Here is an 18,200-nt window from a genome sequence, read left to right on the forward strand (position 1 = left end):
CATTATTGGATCTAGTGTCAGGTGCATATTTTCTTTGCTAGGCTACTAGAAGGAATCCATGGGACCACTGGAAAACAAGAAACAGTTCACAAAAAATACTAGAAACTGAAACCAACAGTCAATAAAGAAAATGGAAAGGAAAAGAAAACATCTGAAAACAGAGAAATGGACTTCATTGGGCCAAAATTCCCCAAGAGAGTTTAGACTATCGTGTGGGACTCTATACAACAACTAGTTGTTGGGGCACCAGGGTAGCTCAGTGGGTTTAGTGTCCAACTTTGGCTCATGTCATGATCTCATGATCTCACAGTGAGTTCGAGCCCCACTTTGGGTTCTGTGCTGACAACTCAGAGCCTGGAGCCTGCTTCAGATTCTGTGTCTCCCTGTTTCTGTCCATCCTCTGCTTGCACTCTGTCTCTGTCTCTCTCTCTCTCAAAAATAAACATTAAAAAAATTAAAATAAAAAAAAGAAAGAGAAATGTAGAAGCACTACAATACATTCCAGCTATGAAGAGGGCAAGTCAAACAATCCATGACACTGTGTATCTAAATGTTTATGACTACTACAGGAGAATTAAAACTCAGGCCTCATAATCACAAAATCCTCTGGAAGCCTCTCATTGTAACAGCTTTGTAGATGGTGGTTCATGTCCCTTTTTAATCCAGAGGTGATTCTTGAGTAGCCAACAAATTGATGACTAGTAAAATCATTTTTAGGGGCTCCTGGTTGGCTCAGCTAGTTGGGTCACTGACTCTTGATTTTAGCTCAGATCATGTCTCATGTTTTATGAGCTAGAGCCCCACATCAGGCTCTGTACTGACAGTACAAAGCCTGCTTGAGATTCGTCCTCTCTCTCTGCTCTTCCCCACTTGCACTCTAGTGGTCTCTCTAAAATAAACTTACGAGCCCCGCGTCAGGCTCTGGGCTGATGGCTCGGAGCCTGGAGCCTGTTTCCGATTCTGTGTCTCCCTCTCTCTCTGCCCCTCCCCCGTTCATGCTCTGTCTCTCTCTGTCCCAAAAATAAATAAACATTGAAAAAAAAAATAAAAAAAAAAAAATAAAAAAAAAAATAAACTTAAAATTTTTAAATCATTTTTAGAAATCTTAGAAAGGCATTAGAACTCCAAAGGAAGTTCAGACAAATAAAGACCGAGAAAATTTGAATTTTCTGGATAATCTGGATAAAGTTAATTAGTATACTTAAAGAAAGTAATTTTTTTAAAAAGGAGTAAAAAACGGGGCGCCTGGGTGGCGCAGTCGGTTAAGCGTCCGACTTCAGCCAGGTCACGATCTCGCGGTCCGTGGGTTCGAGCCCCGCGTCAGGCTCTGGGCTGATGGCTCGGAGCCTGGAGCCTGTTTCCGATTCTGTGTCTCCCTCTCTCTCTGCCCCTCCCCCGTTCATGCTTTGTCTCTCTCTGTCCCAAAAATAAATAAAAAACGTTGAAAAAAAAAATTTAAAAAGGAGTAAAAAAAAGCTCGTGATTAAAATTTGCTCAAGACTTTGGGAGGGAGGGGCCAAGATGGCGGGGCAGCAGGCTTCTCTCATCTCTGAAATGCAGCTAACCCTTTTGCACACCTAGAAAATTGATCTGAGGAATAAAACAACAATCTGCATAACTTAAGCTACAGGTAAGTGGCAGGGAGAGATGAACTGGGGGAGAGAGAAGCCATGGAGGGTAGGGAGCTGTTTATGAGAAGAGAGAAGAGACAAAGGGGGGAGAGTACAGGAAAAGCACTCCCCCCAGAAGTAACTGGAGAGAAAAGAGAGAGTGGAAGAACACTCAAGTGACTGAACAAGAAGAGGAGAAAGGACAGGGTTGATACCATAAGGACTCTATAAACAGAGGAGAGCAGACTGGGAAATTCCTCAGCTTAATACCTGGTGGTGCTCAGCAGGAGGGGCGAATCCCCAGGAGCAGGCAGTGAGGTCCAAAGAGACAAAAGGCCACACAGGGAGAAGCGGTTCCCCTGCTAGGAGAGCATTTGGTAGAGGCCTTATGGTCTCCCCACAGGCAAAGATCCCAATGGACCCCGAAGAATAGTCACGTTTGCTGGCATTGGAGGAAAGATGCCAGGGGGTGGTGAAATCTGGTGCTGGCTAGATGTTCCGATTTACCATAATCCTTGAACCTTTACTGCCATGAAATTGCACGGACTTTTTCTGGGGCAAGACAGCACCCAGCCAGAATTTTTCAACCTCTGCAATACTGCAATTGTACAAACATTCCCGGGAGCAAACTAGCACCCAGGCAATGCTTGTTGAGACCCTCCCCCAAAGGGTTGGAGCGGGCTCAAGCCGCAGGGCCCTCAGAAATGAGGGGTATGGAAAGACAGTCCCAGCTGAGAAAAAATTTGGGAGGGAGGTGCCACCTGGCAGGCTGATGGCTTGGACATCAATATGTATTACAAACCTGTAATCATTAAGACCATATGGTACTGGCACTTGAACAGACACACAGATCAATGGAACAGAATAGAGAACTCAGAAATGGCCCCACACATGCATAGCCACCTAATCTTTGACAAAGCAGGAAAGAATATCCAATGGAATAATGACAGTCTCTTCAGCAAATGGTTTGGGAAAAACTTGACAGCAACATGCAGAAGAATGAACCTGGACCACAATCTTACACCATACACAAAAATAAACTCAAAATGTGGCACCTGAGTGGCTCAGTCAGTTAAACATCCGTCATGGTCTCAGGTCATTATCTCACAATTCATAGGTTGGAACCCCGCATCAGGCTCTGTGCTAACAACTAAGAGCCTGGAGCCTGCTTCAGATTCTGTGTTGCCCTCTCTCTCTGCCCCTCCCCCACTCAAGCTGTCTCTTTGTCACTGTCTCTCTCTCTCTCCAAGAAAATAAATATTAAAAAAAATTTGTTAAATAAATAAATAAAATAAACTCAAAATGGATGAAAGACCTAAATGTAAGACAGGAAGCCATAAAAATCCTAGAGGAGAAAACGGGCAAAACCTCTTTGACCTTGGCCGCAGCAACTTCTTACTTGATATGTCTCCAGAGGCAAGGGAAATAAAAGCAAAAATGAACCATTGAGACATCATCAAGATAAAAACCTTTTGCAAGGCGAAGGAAACAATCCTCAAAACTAAAAGGCAAATGACAGAATGGAAGAATATATTTGCAAATGACATATCAGATAAAGGGTTAGTATCCAAAATCCATAAAGAACTTATCAAACTCAACACCCAAAAAATAAATAACCCAGTGAAGAAATGGGCAAAAGACATGAATAGACACTTATCCAAAGAAGACATCCAGATGGCAAACAGACACATGAAAAAATATTCAATATCACTCAGCATCAGGGAAATACAAATCAAAACCACAGTGAGATACCACCTTATACCAGTCAGAGTGGCTAAAATGAACAACTCAGGCAACAACAGATGTTGGTGAGGGTGCAGAGAAAGAAGAACCCTTTTGCACTGCTGATGGAAATGTAAACTGGTGCAGCCACGCTGGAAAACAGATGGAGGTTCCTCAAAAAATTAAAAATAGAACTACCCTATGACCCAGAAATTACACTACTAGGTATTCATCCAAAGGATACAGGTGTGCTGTTATGAAGGGGCACATGCACACCAATGTTTATAATAGTACTATCGACAAAAGCCAAAGTGTGGAAAGAGCCCAAATGTCCATCAAAGATGTGGTGTGTGTGTGTGTGTGTGTGTGTGTGTGTGTGTGTGTATTATTACTTGGCAATCAGAAAGAATGAAATCTTGCCATTTGGAACTACATGGATGGAACTAGAGTGTATTATGCTAAGTGAAATTAGTCAGAGAAAGACAAATATCATATGCTTTCACTCATGTGTGTAATTTAAGATACAAAACATTTGAACATAAGAGAAGGGAAGCAAAACTAGTAAAATAAACAGCGGGACAAAACGTAAGAGATTCTTAAATATAGAAAACAGAGGGTTGCTGGAGGGGTTATAGGTGGGGGAATTGGCTAAATGGGCAAGGGGCATAAAGATGACACTTGTTGGGATGAGCACTGGGTATTATACATAGGGGATTAATCACTGGAAACTATTCCTGAAATCATTATTGCACTATATGCTAACTTACTCGGATGGAAATTTAATAAATAAATAAATAAATAAATAATAGAGATGCTCAAAATCATTAGTTATAAGGGAAATTCATATGAAATCCACATGAGATATCACTTCACAGTTACTAAGATGGCTATAACCAGAAAGGCAGTAACAAGCATTGGTGAAAACATGAAGAATTTAGAACCCGTATACACTAGTGAAAGTGATGTAAAATGATGCAACCACTTTGGAAAAGTTCAGTGTAGATTTATAATATGGCCCAGTAATTCTACTCCTCAGTATGTGCCTAAGAGAACTGAAAACATGACCCCACAAAATCTTGTACATCAATGTGCATAACCACTTTAGTAAAAATAGAATAAAGTGAAAACAACCCAAATATCCATCAGTTGATGAATGGATAAACAAAATGTGGTATGTCCATACAATGAGATATTATTCAGCCATAAAAAAATGAAGTACTGATTCATACTAGAATATATATGAAACTTGAAATCATTATGCTAAGTGAAAGAAGCTAGGCACAAATGGCCACTTATTGTATAATCCCACTTATATGAAATGTCCAGAATGCAAAGACAGAAAGTAGATTAGTGGTTCTCAAGGGCTGCAGGGAAGATAAAAGGATGGAGAACAACAATCACTTCATGGGAACATGTTTCATTTTGGGATGATGAAATGTTTAGAAATGAATGCCAGTGATGGTTGCACAACTTTATAAAAATACTAAAAATCATTGAACTGTATACTTTATTTTTTGAAAAAATTTTAATGTTTATTTCAAGAGAGAGAAAGACAGAGCATGAGCAAGGGAGGGGCAGAGAGAAAGGGAGACACAGAATCTGAAGGAGGCTCCAGGCTCTGAGCTGTCAGACCAGAGCCTGACACGGGGCTCAAACCCATGGACTGTGTGATTATGACTCGAGCTGAAGTCAGACGCTTAACCCATTGAGTCACCCAGGTGCCCCAGAACTGTATACTTTAAAAGAGCAAATTTTGGGGCACCTGGGTGGCTCAGTCGATTGAGTATCTGACTTCAGCTCAGGTCATGATCTCACTGTCTGTACTGGCAGCTCAGAGCCTGGAGCCTGCTTCTGATTCTATGTAGCCCTTTCACTCTGTTCCTCCCCGCTTGCACTCTCTCTCTCAGAAATAAATAAACATTAAAAAAAATTTTTTTAAGGGCAAATTTTATGGAAAGGTATACCTCAGTGAAAGAGCTGATGAAATGTAAATTATATCTGAACACACCTGACTTTAGATAAAAGTTAATGAAAAAATGGCTTGTGGTGGTAAAGCCTAAGACGTAAGAAAACACAAAGAACATGATGTAAATTCAGAGATCTGTGAAATATCACAAGTATACAGAAGAATTTTTAAAAACAATTTAGTAACACACTTTTAGAGATTAAAGGAAAAAAAAAATCTCTGCACCACCAACATTGCAAAGCAAGGACAAGTACAGTGTGGAGCCTGTCATACTCAAGAGGAAAAGGGGCTGCCTGAGAACACAATGCAGTTGCTTTAAGAAGCAGAGGCTGGGGCACCTAGATGACTCAGTCAGTTAAGTGTCTGTCTCGTGATTTCGGCTCAGGTCATGACATGATCTCACGGTTTGTGGAATCAAGTCCCGCATGGGGTTTCATACTGTCAGTTTGGAACTTGCTTGGGATTCTCTCTCTCCCTTTTTCTCTGCCCCTCCCCTCCTCTGCTCTCTCTCTCTCTCTCTCTCTCTCTCTCAAAATAAATAAGTAAACATTAAAAAAAATCAGAAGGCTGGAGAAAATCAGAAGACAGAGAGCTCAAGGAGCATTTCCAAAGATACATCATCTCCTAACAAAAAAGAATAATTGCATCTTTATAGAGAATGACACTGGAGTTATGGGCAACTGCTTCATACAACCAATTATGAAAAGAAACTCATGAAATGGAATAGACAATGCATAGCTGGAAGTTCTCCAGAATGAGAAAATTAAAATCAGAGAAGACAGAGTTGGGCTATCTCCAGGGCAAATATGACTTTAATAATTGCTGAAAAAGATAGAGACCTTTGTTCAGCCCAAGTTCACCTGTAAAATTAATTCCAAACATTGAAGCAGAAAACCCCTTGGGGTGCCTGGGTGGCTCAGTCGGTTGAGTATCTGACTTTGGCTCAGGTCATGATCTCACAGTATGTGGGTTCGAGCCCCTCATAAGGCTCTGTGATGACAGCTTGTTCAGAGCATACAGCCTGCTTCAGATTCTGTGTCTCCTTCTCTCTGTGTCTCCTTCTCTCTGTCTCTCCCTCCCCTGCTCATGCTCTGTCTCTCTCTGTCCCTCAAAAATAAATAAATGTAAAAAAAAATTTTTTTTCTAAAGAAAACCCCTTAATTCACTTATAATCAGACCGGCATTTTTTTGGAAGAACATGGGCAGAAAGGGCAAGACAGGAGCAGTCAGCTGCAGAGGACAGAGAAATATTTAAGCAGATAATTCAACAAATGAAGGGTAAGCTACAGAAAGTAACAGCATCGTATAAAGTTCAACTTGCTATCAGCAGAGGAAAAGTTTGTGACAGCTAGCTCCATCCTAAGATAATGGAAGAGCTCTTACCTGAAAAGAAATAGCCACCTTTTTTTTTTTAAATGTATTTATTTAGAGAGACAGAGAGAGAAAGAGACAGAGAGCAAGCAAGGGAGGGGAAGGAGGTGCATGGAGAATCCTAAGCTGGCTCTATATTGTCAATGCAGAGCCTGATGCAGAGCTCAAATTCATGAACAGTGAGATCATGACCTAAGTTGAAATCAAGAGTCAGATGCTTAACCAACTGAACCACCCAGGTGCCCTGAAGCAGCCACCTTCTTGAGGCAACAAATACAGGAAAACCTACTGAGGAAAGTATTCCAAAGACCAATAGCTATAGAACCACCTTTAATAATACCTTATCATCTACTGACCCTGGAAAGGGTTTCTAAAACCTGGTGGTGGTGCTTTGAGCCAATGCCCTGAGAGAAAAAACTACTGTACTGCCCAATGAGGTATGGGTAAGATCTCTTTCTCTGACCCTGAATGGAGAAGATGGACCTAGAATGGATTGGATGCTCAGGAACCATCTTCTACCTAAGCCTAGAAATTGGCTGGGTCTCAAACACTGCTCCCTCTGACCTGAGTCCTGGGCAACTTCCAGGCTCATCAGGAACTTGCGAAGCTCCTCCTCTTTTATTCCATCCATTTCAAGAATGATTTTCATGAGCCCACAGTAAGAATACCCCAAGACCACCACCAACTGGTCAATCTGTACCATCCCCTCAAGCACAGTCACCTCAAACACTCTCACTTTGCTTCCTCACCACATTCCTGGAGGGCTTCCATTTTAGCCCTAAGAGAAGGTGCCCAATAGCCACCCATAATGGACCTGCCTATGGACAAGATTACTAGAGACACTGAAGTATAAAGTATGTACATGGACAGAGCTCCAGGTAAATACATCGTATTTTGGTTCTGACAAGATCACAAGGCTTCTCTACCAATAAGATCTCTCCATTTCTGGTGTGCACACTGGTCAGCAGGTGGTGAAGGAAAATTAAGTGAATGAATGAGCAGCTCATGTCTACAGATTATAAGGCATTCAGTGGGAAGGACAGTCATGTGATCTACCTGAGCTGTACAAATGTTGCTAGTAGCTTTGTCTCTCCGGATGTGTTGTTCCCTGGTTTGAAGAGCAAGACGATACACTTCTTTCCCAGTGGCATCTCTGGGCAGAGAATAAAACATCTAGTTAGCAAAGATAATCACTACACCAAGGGTAGTCACAAATAGACCTACTTCTTTCCTTCCCAGCTTGAAGGGAACCCAGCGAATTTATTCGGCTGCAAGGCCATAAGGAAATAATTACCAAGCCGTCCACTTCTAAATAGGACTACTAATTTTTAGTATGTACTTTGAGGGAGGGACCAAGGTATACACAATAAAGCTAGGAAACTTGAATGGAAACTTCCCAGGAATTACCCAGGCTAATATAATGATGGTGAATGTGGACTGAATTTAAAATTAAATTTAATGAAAAAAAATTAAATTTAATGAGAATTAAAGTTGACTATGAGCTTATTGGCACACACAGGAAAAGGGGAAATATCTCACAAAGGAATTAATTTCTTCACTGGAAATCTAAAGTAACTATACAGCTATTATGAAAAAGAATGTGCTGAATCACTAAATTGTACACCTGAAATTAATATTACACTGTATGTTAACTAAATGGAATTTAAATAAAAACTTAAAAAAAAAAGAATGTTAATAATCTTACCACCTATCTCTAAGAAAAATTTTCCTTCTTTCTGAATACAGTTAATAATTTGGATAACATGGAGCACCTGGGTGGCTTAGTCGGTTAAGGGACCTACTCAAGATTTCGGCTTGGGTTGTGACCTTAGTCGGGAGATGAAGCCCCACAAGTAGGATTCCATGCTGAGTGAAGAGTCTACTTGGGATTGTCTGTCCCTCCCCTGCTCGCTCGCGCTCTCTCTCTCTCTCAAAATAAATACACATTAAAAGAAAAGTATTTGGATAAACACAAAGATTCAGCAGTCTTATCCTGTATTTCATCAAGCTCTGGGGTCCATTTTTCAGAAAGGTAAGTTCAATATAAAAATCAGCAGACAATAATTAATATATTAAACTTTTATTAATTAGAATAGTCTCTACCTCATCTCATCTGGTCAAGACACATCATTGAAAGAAACTAATGTAAGAATATTTGAAGACATTTATTTTTACACTGAAAAGCAAGGTGCCTCTTGCTATTATGTGATAATCCATGAATATTTCAAAAATTCACATCATTCACTAATATAGACTATTCACTTATGTTAGTAAGTCCAACCTCTATGAAAGGTCTAGTCTAAAAGATCATGCTAAATTTCCCCAGTAATGATCATGTCATTCATCTAAATTCTTAATCTGAGGAGCTTTATCAATGAATAGCACTTGGGAAGATACATTTGGAAATTACTAGCGGGGTGCCTGGGTGGCTCACTCAGTTGAGCATCCAACTTCACCTCAGGTCATGCATGATCTCACGGTTTGTGGGTTCAAGCCCCCAAGTCAGGCTCTGTGCTGAGAGCTTGGAGCCTGAAGCCTGCTTCAGGATTTGTGTCTCCCCCTCTCTCTCTGTCCCCCCCACCCCACCCCTGCTGGTGCTCTCTCTCTCTCTCTCAAAAATGAACAAATAAACATTTTTTAAAAATTACTAGAATAAACAAGTGGCAGGCCTCTAGGATCACATTATGTTCATGATAATCTCTCACTATACTTGTATTTTACATAACTGTGTAGCATGATAATGCTTTTGAGAATGAAACTGGTCAGATAAAAAACACACCTAGAATATCAAGTCTTCCAATGCTTTCAACAACCTAATTTAATTCACTTATATGCCTTCAACACAAATATGTTATAAATTACTATATACATGGCCCAGGTAAATTTAGAGAGAAATCAACAGCTTTTGTGATAAGAAGGAACAAAGAAACTAATAGTAACAATAAAAGGGTAGAAACATGAGCTGCTTTACCTTGTTACCCCCACCATTCTCCCAGGCATCATCCTCACCAAACTTTCTCTGACAGCAAAAAAGGCTGCATGTGGTCCGCCATAGCCCAGTGGCACTCCAAATCTCTGTGAGCTACCTAGGGCAATGTCTACACCAAATTCTCCAGGTGGCCTCAAGATACACAGAGCTAAAAGGTCAGTAGCACAGCAGGCCAGGCTCTAAAGAGGAAACAAGAGAAAATGGACATGGTTGTTCCCTTCCCCTGAAAGAAGTGGGAGAGTAGCAAATTATCCCCAATATAAGCAGACAGACAGAGGGTTGTTTCATGCCATTTACTCATTGATTCACTATAAAATATTTACGGAGTTTTTACTACGTACCAGGAATTAGTTGGTGAACAAAACAAATTTGAAGGCAGGCAGGAAGGAGACAGTTTTACCATTCCAAGTGATACAAATATGGAAATTAAGACATATCCAAAAATCATAATACAAAGTTGGGACAGACCTACGTGGACCCCCGCAAGGAGACAGCTGCCTACCCCCGTCTGATGGGCCCTCTCCACGAGCTCTGTGAAATCTTCCACCTTCCCCTCAGTGTCTGGGTACTGGAACAGCACTCCACTAACATCTTTTCCACTGAAGTCCATTTCATGGGGTAATTTCAGCTCAATGAGAACTCCATTGTATCTGGAAAGACAGAAGACAAAGAAGAATCATGCTTTTGGTTTTCAAAAGGAAATGAAACTCCGTAAAATTTGTTTTCAGTGATAGAGAATTCATATTCTGTGTCCTTCCTCGTTGCCACCACCCCCCCCCCAACTTCATCCAATACACACACACCCCCATCTCACACCTGACTGGTAACAATGCTTCACACCATCTCACATGCTGCCAACAGTCTGACTTCTGTTTCTCTCTTGTACCTTCCCTTACCATTCCCATTACCCATTTCCTGCCAGAACCTTCTGAGAGGATCAGGAACATGGCTTCCTAGGACTAAAGAATCAATTCCTGCAATTACAGAGCTGTCTCACCAGGTCACCACCTTCACCCAGGATCAGTTTTAGATGAATGGAAAGCCATCAATTAAACAAAGAGAAAGACCTTCCTTAACCATCCAGTTCCAATCATATGTGAGAATACACCTTCTAAAGGGATGGTGGTATGGGGTTGGGGGAGATTGCCCAGCTCTTACAAGAAGAAAACAGGCGGCTCAGTGGTTTAAGTGTTCAGCTTCGGCTCAGGTCATGATCTCACAGTTTGTGAGTTCAATCCCCACATCAGGCTCTTGCTGACAGCTCAGATTCTAAAGCCTGCTTTGGATTCTGTGTCTCCCTCTCTGTCTGCCCCACCCACTCACACTGTCTCTCTCTCTCTCAAAAATAAACAAGCATTTAAAAAACACAAAAGGGGCACCTGGGTGGCTCAGTCGGTTAAGCGTCCGACTTCGGCTCAGATCATGACCTCACGGTTTATGAGTTTGAGCCCCGCATTGGGGTCTGTGCTGACAGCTCAGAGCCTGGAGCCTGCTTCAGATTCTGTGTCTCCCTCTCTCTCTGCCCCTCCCATGTTAATGCTCTGTCTCTCTCTCTCAATAATAAATGTTAAAAAAAATTTTTTTTAGACACAAAAAAACAAGAAGAAAGCAAATAAACACACTGGCAAGTGATAGTTGTGCTGTTTATCTGATTGCAGCACTAAACAAATACAGTACACTTGCTTTAATCTATATCATACCACATCTAGGTTTAAGTGGATTCTGTATAAACTATGTTTGCAAGAATACACACAAAACCCTAATTGTGGGAGAGTTCCATTTTCTCCCTCTGCTTTGCAAACTCTGAAACATTGCTGAAATTATTTTAATTTTATTTTTACAAAAAGGAAACAAATAGCATGGTTATTCAATATAGAGCAGAGGTGGGGCACCTGGGTGGCTCAGTTGGTAAGTGTCCAGCTTCAGCTCAGGTCATGATCTCATAGTTCATGAGTTCGAGCCCCTCTCAGGCTTTGTGCTGACAGCTCAGAGCCTGGAGCCTTCTTTGGATTCTGTGTCTCCCTCTATCTCTCTGCCCCTCCCTTACTTGTACTCTGCCTCTCTCTCAAAAATAAATAAAACATTAAAAATTTTTAAAAATAAATAAATAAAGCAGAGCCAACTAAAGTCACTCATGTGTTCTCTCAGTTCTGACACATTTTTCTTACCAGCAAGATCTCAGGAAGAAAGTGGGAAAGAAAGTAAAATTCAACAACCGCAATTTAAACCAGGTTCACTTCCAATCAGTTTGGAAGTAAGAAAAGAAACAACAGAGATGAGCATGATGCTATCCCTAAGTTCAAAAAATGAGTGAAATTAATTACTTAGCTCGAGTCTGGACCACAGCTATTGTCTGTGGGTGGCAACGGGGGTCAACCAAAAATTTCTTCCTCTTATTGTGTCTGTTGGAAAGAAAAATCACATTAAAAAATGCACATTAAAGAAATCAAAGTATCTTCTAAGAATGCAAAGCAAAGTTGGTTCTTAGGGAATCTCTGAGCATGGTATAAAATATGAGGCATTAATTACAGTGGTTAGAATTCTACTGAAATCCAATTTGTGTTGTTAAAAAAAAAAAAAACAACAGTTACCAAATGGGAGTCACTTGTGCTAGGCCCATGTCACCAAACTGAGGCTTAATACATACCTGATTACAACCTTCCCTAGTAATATAATCTTAACTAGTCAGTCTAGAATTTCCTGGTAAGCACCAAAGAGGTAATTCACCTAATAAAACACTTTTTGTCTCCCAAAGGAAAGTGACCTTGCTCTAAATAATCCCTGTTTTGTTTCTTTAGGACTTCCTTTACCTACCTTTAAAAACCTTTGCCTTTCAAACTGGACAGAAACATGTAAAAGGATGAAACTGGACCACTTTCTTATACCATACATAAAAATCTATTCGAAATGGAGGAGAGGCCTAAATGTGAGACAGGAAACCATCAAAATCCTAGACGAGAGTATGGGCAGTAACCTCTTTGACATCAGCCATAGCAACTTCTTACTAGATGGATTTCCTGAGGTAAGGAAAACAAAAGCAAAAATGAACTATTGGGCCCTCATCAAGATAGAAAGCTCTACACAGCAAAGGACAAAATCAACAAAACTAAAAGGCAACCGATGGAATGAGAGAAGATATTTGCAAATGACATATCTGATAAAGTGTTAGTATTCAAAATCTATAAAGAACTTACCAAACTCAAAACCCACAAGACAAATAATCCAGTGAAGAAATGGGCAGAAGACATGAACAGACACTTTTCGAAAGAAGACATCCAGATGGCTAACAGACACATGAAAAGATGCTCAACATCACTCATCATCAGACAAATACAAAATAAAACCACAATGAGATACCACCTCCCACCTATCAGAATGGCTAGAATTAACAACACAGGAAAGAACAGATGTTGGTGTGGACACAGAGAAAGGGGGACCCTCTTACACCATTGGTGGGAATGCAAATTGATGCAGCCACTCCAGAAAACAGTATGAGTTTCCTCAAAATGTTAAAAATAGAACTACCCTATGATCCAACAACTGCACTACTAGATATTTACCCAAAGGATACAAAAATACAGATTCAAGAGGATACATGCACCCCAATGTTTATAGCAGCATTATCAACAATAGCCAAATTGTGGAAGAGACCAAATGTCCATTGACTGATGAATGGATAGTGATACACACATGCACACACGGGCAGGCACACACACACACATACACACACACACACACACACACACACACACACACGAGCATGCCAATGGAATATTACTTGGCCATCAAAAAGAATGAAATGTTGTCATTTACAACAATGTGGATAGAGCTAGAGAGTATTATGCTAAGTGAAATAAGTCACTAGGAGAAAGATAAATTCCATATAATATTACTCATATGTGGAATTTAAGAAACAAAACAGATGAACATAGAGGGGGGAAAAGGAGGAAAATCAGGAAACAGACTCCTAACTATAGAAAACAAACTGAGGGCTGCTGGAAGGGAGGTGGGCAGGGGGATGGGTTAAATAGGTGATTGATACTTAAGAGGGCACTTGTTGTGATGGGCCCTGGGTGTTGTATAACTGTTGAATCACTAAATCCTACACCTTAAACAAATATTACACTGTACATAAACTAACTGGAATTTAAATAAAAACCTGAAAAAAGAAAATTAAATCATTGAGGTGGGGGGTGGGGGAGAAACCTTTCCCTTTCTGTAGCCCTTTGGTGCTCCATTCTACTTTATTTATCTTTATTGAATAAACATCTTTAAATTTACTCAGTTGAATTGGGTTTTTTTTAACACCAATCTGATCCATTTAGCAAAATCAATCTTAAGTTGGTTTAAATTTTGAAAAATATGCTAGGAGTTAAGAGAAATAAAAACAGGGTAGCAATTGGGTGCAAGTTGAAATAAAAAACTGTTTTCTTTTTTCTTTTTTTTCTTAAATTTTTTTTTAAATTTTCACTTATGTTTGAGAGAGAGACGCACACAAAGCATGAGAAGGGAGGAGTAAAGAGAGGGAGACACAGAATCTGAAGCAAGCTCCAGGCTCTATGATATGGGGCTCGAACCCATGAGGCATTAAATCATGACCTGAGACAAAGTTGGGACGTTTAACCGACTCAGCCACCCAGGTGCCCCAAAACTAACTCTTGAAATAAAAACATCTGAGAATTTTACTGCCAAAGAAGCATTTAGAGATTATCTAAACCAAATGTCCTCATTTAGCAGAGATGAAAAGGACTGAGTTAAGTTGTGACATGTACAGCACCACACAGCTCCTAAAGGACCCAAATCCTGGGAGTTTTCTAACAATTCATGATTTCAGGAAATCAGACTGATAGGGATTGTTAAAAAGAAAACCATAGGCCCAAAATGGTATTTCTCGGGCCAAGCCCAGTCACCAAACCAAGGCTTAATTACTAACCTAATTGCAGTTTCAACCTCCTCCAGAAATTTAGTCTTAACCTGTGAATCAGGAATTTTCAGATAAGTGCAAAGGTGATCTGTCACAGGGGTGTTCTCCATCCACCAGAGGCTATATGAGGTCATCTGCAAATAATAAGACCCCCTTACCTTCTCCCTAAAGGGAAGGTGATCTTGCCTGGATTCTTTACTTTTACTTATCATTTTCTTGCCCTGCCCTGCTTTCCATAAAAAACAAAAAACTTCTTGTACAACTCCTCAGGGAGCCTTTCTACCCTTTAGATGGAACATTGCCCCATTTATGAATTGTTTAATAAAGGCAATTAGATCTTCAAATATGCCCAGTTGAATTTGGTTTTTAAAACAGGATACGTAACAGTTCATGTATCATGAGCACATCTGGGTGAAAAAGGTGGGAAGCGCATATATATTGCGCTTTTCATTTAATTTCCCAGAAAGGTACACAATGACCAGTTAACAACAGTTTTCTCAATGGAACAGGACTGCGAAACAGCAGGTTTCACTTCATTATATTTTCTACTGTTTGCATATTATTTCCACTCTTAACAGGTATTTTTATAATAAGCATAAGTTAATAGAAGAATAAGTAGAGTTGGGGAAATACAAAAGTGATTAATTACCCAAAGCACAATGCTCTTCACAGTGTGAATCTAAGTAAATCGAGAGAAGAGCCATCTGAGCCTAAATGACCTAAGATGGAAACAAAAAAAACTGCTATTTTAAAGAACGTTTTCCTGAAGACAAAAAGCACAAGGCTGCTTTTCAAGGGTATAATTAAATGCAGGCCCGAAGGTATGAGACTGAAGAGAGAGGAAGCAAATCAAGCATTTACAGAGTAGTAGGTCATTAACTCAAATCAGTTCAGGACAGAACCCCTGAACCATCAACCAGAAAGACCTCAGCTTCTCCAAGTGTGAAATGGAAGCCCTTACCTAGAAACAGAGTCAGGGAGGAAAATGAAAAGGCAGCACAAAGGTGGATGAGGAAGACAAAAATATGAAAAGCTGAGAATAGAGAGGTATTCCTTTTTGGCTATCCTCCCAGGGTAAGGAGGAAGAGCCTGAGCCCACCCCTAGGGCTGCTTGGGAAGCAGAACAGCCTGCGGCGGTATATTTAGACATTTCCATACCTGGTAAGCGAGTTTGGAGTTCACTACTGCAATGTTATGATGTATAAGAAATACATATTTGGTCATTCAGAATTGAGTTGAATTCTTGGACACCTGCCTCTATCCAAGAATCGTTTGTTGGTGTGGGGGAAACTTCCATGCACACAGAACCAATTTAACCATCCCTTAAGTCTGTGGAAGCCAAGAAAGAGACTTACATGAGCATTCAGGGCCAGAGGCACAAAACCTCACAGACACACCAGTGAATGTGGGCAGATTTCCCCACCAGATGACATCTACATGAGAATTCTACCAGTAAGGTAAGCTCAAATGTACTCACAAGGCAAGAAGCAAAGGAAGGTGGAAACTGGAGAGCAATTGTTAAGTATATACCATGACCCGGCAATTCTACTTCTAGAAATGTGTCCTCAGGAAATAATCGGAATCTTTGACAAAATTGATTCTAAAGATGTAAAAAATAACAAGAACATTAGTAACTGTAAAAGATAGGATTAAAATACGTGTGAAACAATAGAGGTGAGGTTACATAAATGATGGTATTTCCATACAAGTGAGTACTATCATGTAGTCAATAAAAGCCATATCCTAAAAAGCTGACTAAAGAAATGGGGGGAACGTTCACCATATATTGTTAAATAGAAAAAGAAAGCAGGCTATAAAAATTATATACAACTTAAAACAATATGCTTCATGAAAGAAGGTAATATTTATGTATTACAATACAGACTGCCAGTTCCTTTGTAATATCCATTCTCTCCTGAACCAACAATAGTAACAGAATCCCAATATGTAAGGGGGCAGCAATGTGCCCATCTAGTGAAAACCACATTTCTCCAGGCCACTTGTAGATAGATGTGCTCAATGAAGAGTAAAGTTGCTGAGTTGGGGCTTCCAAAAGTTGGGGCTTCTTTAAAGTGCAGCGTTGGTGGTATAGTGGTGAGCAGAGCTGCCTTCCAAGACTCTTTAAAGAGGGCTTATTTAGCTAGCAGCACCCTTTACACTGCCCCTTTTCTTCTTTCTGGGTACAGAGGTCATGGTGAAAGCCCCAGCAGTTATTTTGTGACCATGAGGACCAAGACCTCACGCTGAAGATGGTACAGAGCAAGGAGCTTGATACTATCTCAGAATTGCTGTAACATCCCTGAACTTAACACTATGTAAGAGGACAAATGTTTTTCTTCTGTAATGTAAAACAGTGAACAATAGTGGCTTTAAAAAGTAGCTTTTTTAGGGACACCTGGGTGGCTCAGTTGGTTAAGCATCCAACTCTTGGTTTCGGCTCAAGTCAGGATCGCACAAGTCATGAGTTTGAGCCCCACATTAGGCTCTGAACTGAGAACACGGAGCCTTCTTGGGATTCTCTCTCCCACTCTCTGCCCTTTTCCTGCTCATGCTCTTTCTCAAAATACAAACTTTAATAAGGTAACAAGTGGCTTAAAAAGCTTTAAAAAGCCACAGTTTTATTTCAGATTTTGTTATGTCAGGTGACTAGTATAATGCTATGTGTGTCTGTGTGAGAGGGATGAGTCACTGGACACTGACAGGACCAGCTTCACCAGCACAGCAGGTGAGACTGGAGGATGTCCCTTGCCCTGTGGGCCTCTCACCTGTGGCACAGCTGCATCGCCTCAGCAGCTGCTGTAGCCTCATCCAGCAGGGATGCGTTGGCCATGTCCATGCCTGTGATGTCGCACACCATGGTCTGGTAGTTTAGTAAACTCTCCAGTCTCCCCTGAGACACCTCTGGCTGGTATGGAGTATATTGGCTGATCCTGTGAGAGACATAAGAGGCCATGTCCAAACTCTGACTCCACTATTGGGAAAAGCTCACAGAATGTCTTCATTTTGGAATTTAGTAACTGAAAATTAATTTTGCCCCTCTTGAGAATTGTGTATCAGTAAGCTTCCCTTTGACCTTTGTTGGCTTTTTTTTTCTTTTTCTTTTTTCAATTTTTTTTATTTTTTAAAATTTACATCCAAATTAGTTAGCATATAGTGAAACGATTTCAGGAGTAGATTCCTTAATGCCCCTTACCCATTTAGCCCATCCCGCCTCCCACAACCCCTGCAGTCACCTTCAGTTTGCTCTCCATATTTATGAGTCTCTTCTGTTTTGTCCCACTCCCTGTTTTTATATTACTTTTGTTTCCCTTCCCTTATGTTCCTCTGTTTTGTCTCTTAAAGTCGTCATGAGTGAAGTCATGATTTTTGTCTTTCTCTAATTTCACTTAGCATAATACCCTCCAGTTCCATCCATGTAGTTGCAAATGACAAGACTTCATTCTTTTTGATTGCTGAGTAATACTCCATTGTATACCACAAGATGTATACCACATCTTCTTTATCCATTCATCCATCGATGGACATTTGGGCTCTTTCCATACTTTGGCTATTGTTGATAGTGCTGCTATAAACATGGGGGTGCATGTGTCCCTTGGAAACAGCACACTTGTATCCCAT

General features: G+C 40.5%; 1 protein-coding gene across 1 annotated transcript in view; it reads right to left on the minus strand.

Moving 5' to 3' along the window:
* Nucleotides 1-18,200, minus strand: part of GLDC (glycine decarboxylase) — a 100,906-nt gene that overhangs the window by 50,663 nt on the left and 32,043 nt on the right. The window contains exons 4-8 of the mRNA XM_047103334.1: nucleotides 17,348-17,512; nucleotides 11,983-12,060; nucleotides 10,161-10,308; nucleotides 9,641-9,837; nucleotides 7,726-7,822 (exon numbers count right to left, since the gene is read on the minus strand). Coding sequence (XP_046959290.1) covers nucleotides 7,726-7,822; nucleotides 9,641-9,837; nucleotides 10,161-10,308; nucleotides 11,983-12,060; nucleotides 17,348-17,512 — 685 coding nt within the window. The remainder of the gene's footprint in view (nucleotides 1-7,725; nucleotides 7,823-9,640; nucleotides 9,838-10,160; nucleotides 10,309-11,982; nucleotides 12,061-17,347; nucleotides 17,513-18,200) is intronic.

The sequence above is a fragment of the Lynx rufus genome, unplaced genomic scaffold (genome assembly GCF_022079265.1).
Source record: "Lynx rufus isolate CCGP_SWC_20201006 ecotype Redwood Valley unplaced genomic scaffold, mLynRuf1.p SCAF_10, whole genome shotgun sequence".
Lineage (NCBI taxonomy): Eukaryota > Metazoa > Chordata > Mammalia > Carnivora > Felidae > Lynx > Lynx rufus.